We start from the raw sequence: 3,966 nt of genomic DNA on the forward strand, positions 1-3,966 counted from the left end.
AGCAAACAAAGCGTACAAATACGTAGAAGAATAAGATGGATGGCACATTACATCAACGTTATTACAAAGTTAAAGTAATTTAAATCTTCTATAATTGAAATTTGAAAAGATAAATTATACGAAGTATAATCAATCATTAATTTAATATATATCATTAATAATGTACTCTTATTAATATGTTATAACTCTAGTGTGAACCAATGCTTTAACTAATTAAGATCATATCACTAATAAACTAGGCATCACACAATATTCTCCAACACATACAAAATAATGTCAACCAAGAAGAGGTGAAGATACAAAAGATAATGGCATTAGAGGGCGAAAAATTAATTTTTTTACTTAATTCATTTAAAGAGGTAAAATAAACCACCTTTTTTTTTTTTATCTAATTCAAAGAGGACAAAAAGATCTTAGTTGTCCTCTGAAACTAGTACAAAGACAGTAAGAGGTCGGGTGATTACGTTGCCTTCTTCGATCTTATATCTTGTAATACGTGAATACCACTCATAAGCTTTGATTGGGAGGAAAAACGAAAAACCAACTAACAAAGGTCACAAGATTCTAAGTCTGTAATAAATAAGATCGATTAATGAGCCTTCTAATTATAAAATGAAGGCTCATGGCTTCATCCATTTATTAACACGGAACAACATACATATTCGTACTTGTACCCGACACATAAACAAACTCTTTCCAATCAAATTACATACCATTGCAATTCCCTAAGACCAAACAACAAACTAATAATTTTGTAAAACCAAAGTAAAGGGAAAAGAAAGAAGAAAAGGAGTGGAAGGGAGCGAGTGAGAAAGCAAAGTGGGTTAGCTTGGCAATGTAGTAAGACAAGAGGGTGTATAGGAAGTCATAGATAATAGAGCACCAAAGTTGGTAATTCAGAGGATCCGACTACCTCTTCTCACAACATCCTACTCTATTTGACATGTCTACCTCCAACACTCCCATTCCTACTCTCACACTCTATTTGTAGCACTATTTCAATTCAATAACCATCCTTTTTTTTATTCATTTGCTGCTGTTTTCCCATTTCATCATTGCCTCCAACTCCACTATTTCTCTCTATTTCTTTGCTTTCTTCATACTATCATTCATTTATTGCCTCCATCTACCTCAACTATTCTGAGTGTATACATATATATATATATATATATATATATATATATATATATATATATATATATATATATATATATATTTCATGTGTATGTTTATTGAGTGTACTACGCTATTGGCTTAAGAGTATGATGAGAGATCCTCGTCTTTCAGTTCTCTTACTATTTGCCGTCTCCATCTTCGCACTCTTCACCTCCCCCTCTTCTTGTAAGTTACTACTTAGGTAACCTAATTCACTAATTTCCATGTAATATAATTGATTATGCTTAAGCATAAACTTTTTTTTTAATTGTTTCCCAAATTCTTCATCATCTTATGATCAGCTAATTTAATAATCTTTTGCTAGAATAATTCTTTCTATTAATATCTATGATGATTAATGAATTGACTTACTTATTTGATGTGCTTGTTAATCAGCTAGAGATATGAAGCTGTACATGCTCAACTGTAGAAATCATGAGTTGCAGCAAGTTCAGGTAAACATAAATTACCTCCTAAAGCTTACACTTTTTTTTTTTTTTTTTTTTTTTTGCATGTTAGAGAACTATAATCATATATATGTTACACCTAATTAATTTGAAATAATTAAGTTAGCTCCTAATTAATCTTTTAGTAATTATAATTAAGTGAAAGGATATGGTGGTGATTCTGACTAGTGACATTATCCTGACGAGATTCTCTCTGTCACCCCCATTTCAGGTTTCAATTATAATACCCATCATCTATTATTGTACTACTCACTACTCAGCACTCACCCCACTTATGATTTTTTAGGGTGAGAGAATTAGGTTAACAGATGCATTTATTTTAGTCCTGTTACGGTAATTCTGTGGGTTTTTTTTTTTTTTTTTTCACAGTTGCAATTTTCAAGCTTCCCTTGCACTCCGTGTTAGATTTTGTCCTAAATGATAGATCACATTTCTATTTAGGTTGTCCTTAAATTATAAGCTTCTTTCTATATGTAGTAAATTACTTTTTGAAGTTTCCTTATATTAATCTTATAGACAGAAGCATTGAAATAAACTTAAATCTTCAATGGCAGGTGAAAAGGGAATAAAATCAAACAATAAACAGATTTTTTAAGTCGATTTCTCACCTAACAAACAAAATTATGAATGAAACGATTCCTTTGGCATATCACCATTTTTTTGTGCGGAGTACATGTGAAGGTTAAGACGTAAATAACGTACATGTAAACACCACCAAGTTCGAAAAGGTAACACTATAGAGGGATTGGGGGTAACATTGATGATGACGGGCACCTTCAACTTAGCAATATAGTGATGGAGTACATTATTGAAGATGCTTTATAGGGTTATAGAATAAACATATAATACAGTTAATGTTAATTTTATTTCTATTTATAAAGGGTATGGCAGCGTATACAGCGGAGCTTTAATTTACATGTTGTGATTGTAGTCAAGCAGAGGCTAAGCTAAACATGCACCCCCGTGAACTTGTCTTGGCCATATCCAGTACTTGTGTTTGGAAACTATCAATTTCCAACCAGAATTTTATCTGACAAAACTATAAAATGTTGCTTATCACTATTAGTCTCTCTTGTCTTTTGTTTAAGACTAGTCTCGTAATTTCCTCTCGCCGCGCTTCAATCGTCGGTGCACATGTGTATTGCATCCCCTGCATAGTCTCTCCCATTTCTTGGCCTATATTGTTGGTTGCAATGCCGTCTCATTATGACACGTATGTCATATTGTACACTTGTACATGTAGGCATGTAGCCTATTTTGCTCGTGTTTTAGTGTTATTAAATGTTTAATATTTCTACTTTTAGGCTAAGGCGTTATTCATGACTTAAAGACTAACAAAGTTATAACAATATCTAAAACAATATGAAAATTGCAGAAGATTATAAATGGTGCAACAAGCAGCAAAGATGAAAGCAATGTAGCAAGGAGAATTCTAAGAGGGATAGGTTCATCCCCACCACGCTGCGCATCTAAGTGCGGCAAGTGCAGACCATGTAGACCAGTTCACGTTCCGGTGCCTCCAGGGACACCCGTTACTGCCGAATATTACCCTGAAGCATGGAAGTGTAAATGTGGTAACAGGTTGTACACCCCTTAAACAAAAAAGCTAAATACTCAATCTTCATACTAATATCCACATATTGGCTTCTCTTATTTGCATCACCGCATGCTTCCTTTTGGCCTCGTTCTCACTGATTACATAGAATTAGGGTACCATACTAGTGTAATGATATTGAAGAACATGTGACACCGTCGAAATCCCGTCTACTTTATTATTGGTTATACATGGTGATTGATTACCTAATAAGTTCGCCATACTCGCCATTATTAGTTATTATTGTAAATAAAGTAGCAAATAGTTCTATTGATTGTAAATACTAAATACTTGGTATAATATTTCTAGCACCTTATACAAGCTTGTATATACTTTGAAAATCAAGAAGACCCTGCATTTTAGTGGTGTAACAGCTTATATTATGCAATGTTCTGGATGCCTCAAGTTCATCTCGAAGTTTATTAGTGTCACTAGATTCGACCTCTAATGGCCTTACAAAGGCGTTTATATAGACAATAATATTGAACTGAATGAGGCTTTAGTTGTAATTTAGGATCTTGGTAACAGTACTTGACATTATTTTTGGACCTAAGGACTGGATATCAGAATCATACTTGTACTTCGTAAGTAGTATATATTATTGATTAATTTAAATGTCAATCAATATTTATATATTTAGTTGGTCTGATGCTTTGTGTTTCCACTACTTAAGTCTTAAGAATAGTGCATACCATTTTCGTTATTTCTTATATAGATGACTGATGGTCTGTCAACATTGTCCGGTATATA

At 33.0% G+C, this 3,966-nt stretch overlaps 1 protein-coding gene across 1 annotated transcript; it reads left to right on the top strand.

The window, feature by feature from the left end:
* Positions 1 to 1,209: 1,209 nt before the first annotated feature.
* On the top strand, positions 1,210 to 3,637 carry LOC110684613 (EPIDERMAL PATTERNING FACTOR-like protein 6). Its single transcript, XM_021861050.1, has 3 exons — positions 1,210 to 1,341; positions 1,552 to 1,610; positions 2,998 to 3,637. The coding sequence occupies exons 1-3, from the start codon at positions 1,263 to 1,265 to the stop codon at positions 3,217 to 3,219; spliced, it is 360 nt and encodes a 119-aa protein (XP_021716742.1). The 5' UTR covers positions 1,210 to 1,262; the 3' UTR covers positions 3,220 to 3,637.
* Positions 3,638 to 3,966: the final 329 nt, after the last annotated feature.

This window comes from Chenopodium quinoa, unplaced genomic scaffold (assembly GCF_001683475.1).
Source record: "Chenopodium quinoa cultivar QQ74 unplaced genomic scaffold, ASM168347v1, whole genome shotgun sequence".
NCBI lineage: Eukaryota > Viridiplantae > Streptophyta > Magnoliopsida > Caryophyllales > Amaranthaceae > Chenopodium > Chenopodium quinoa.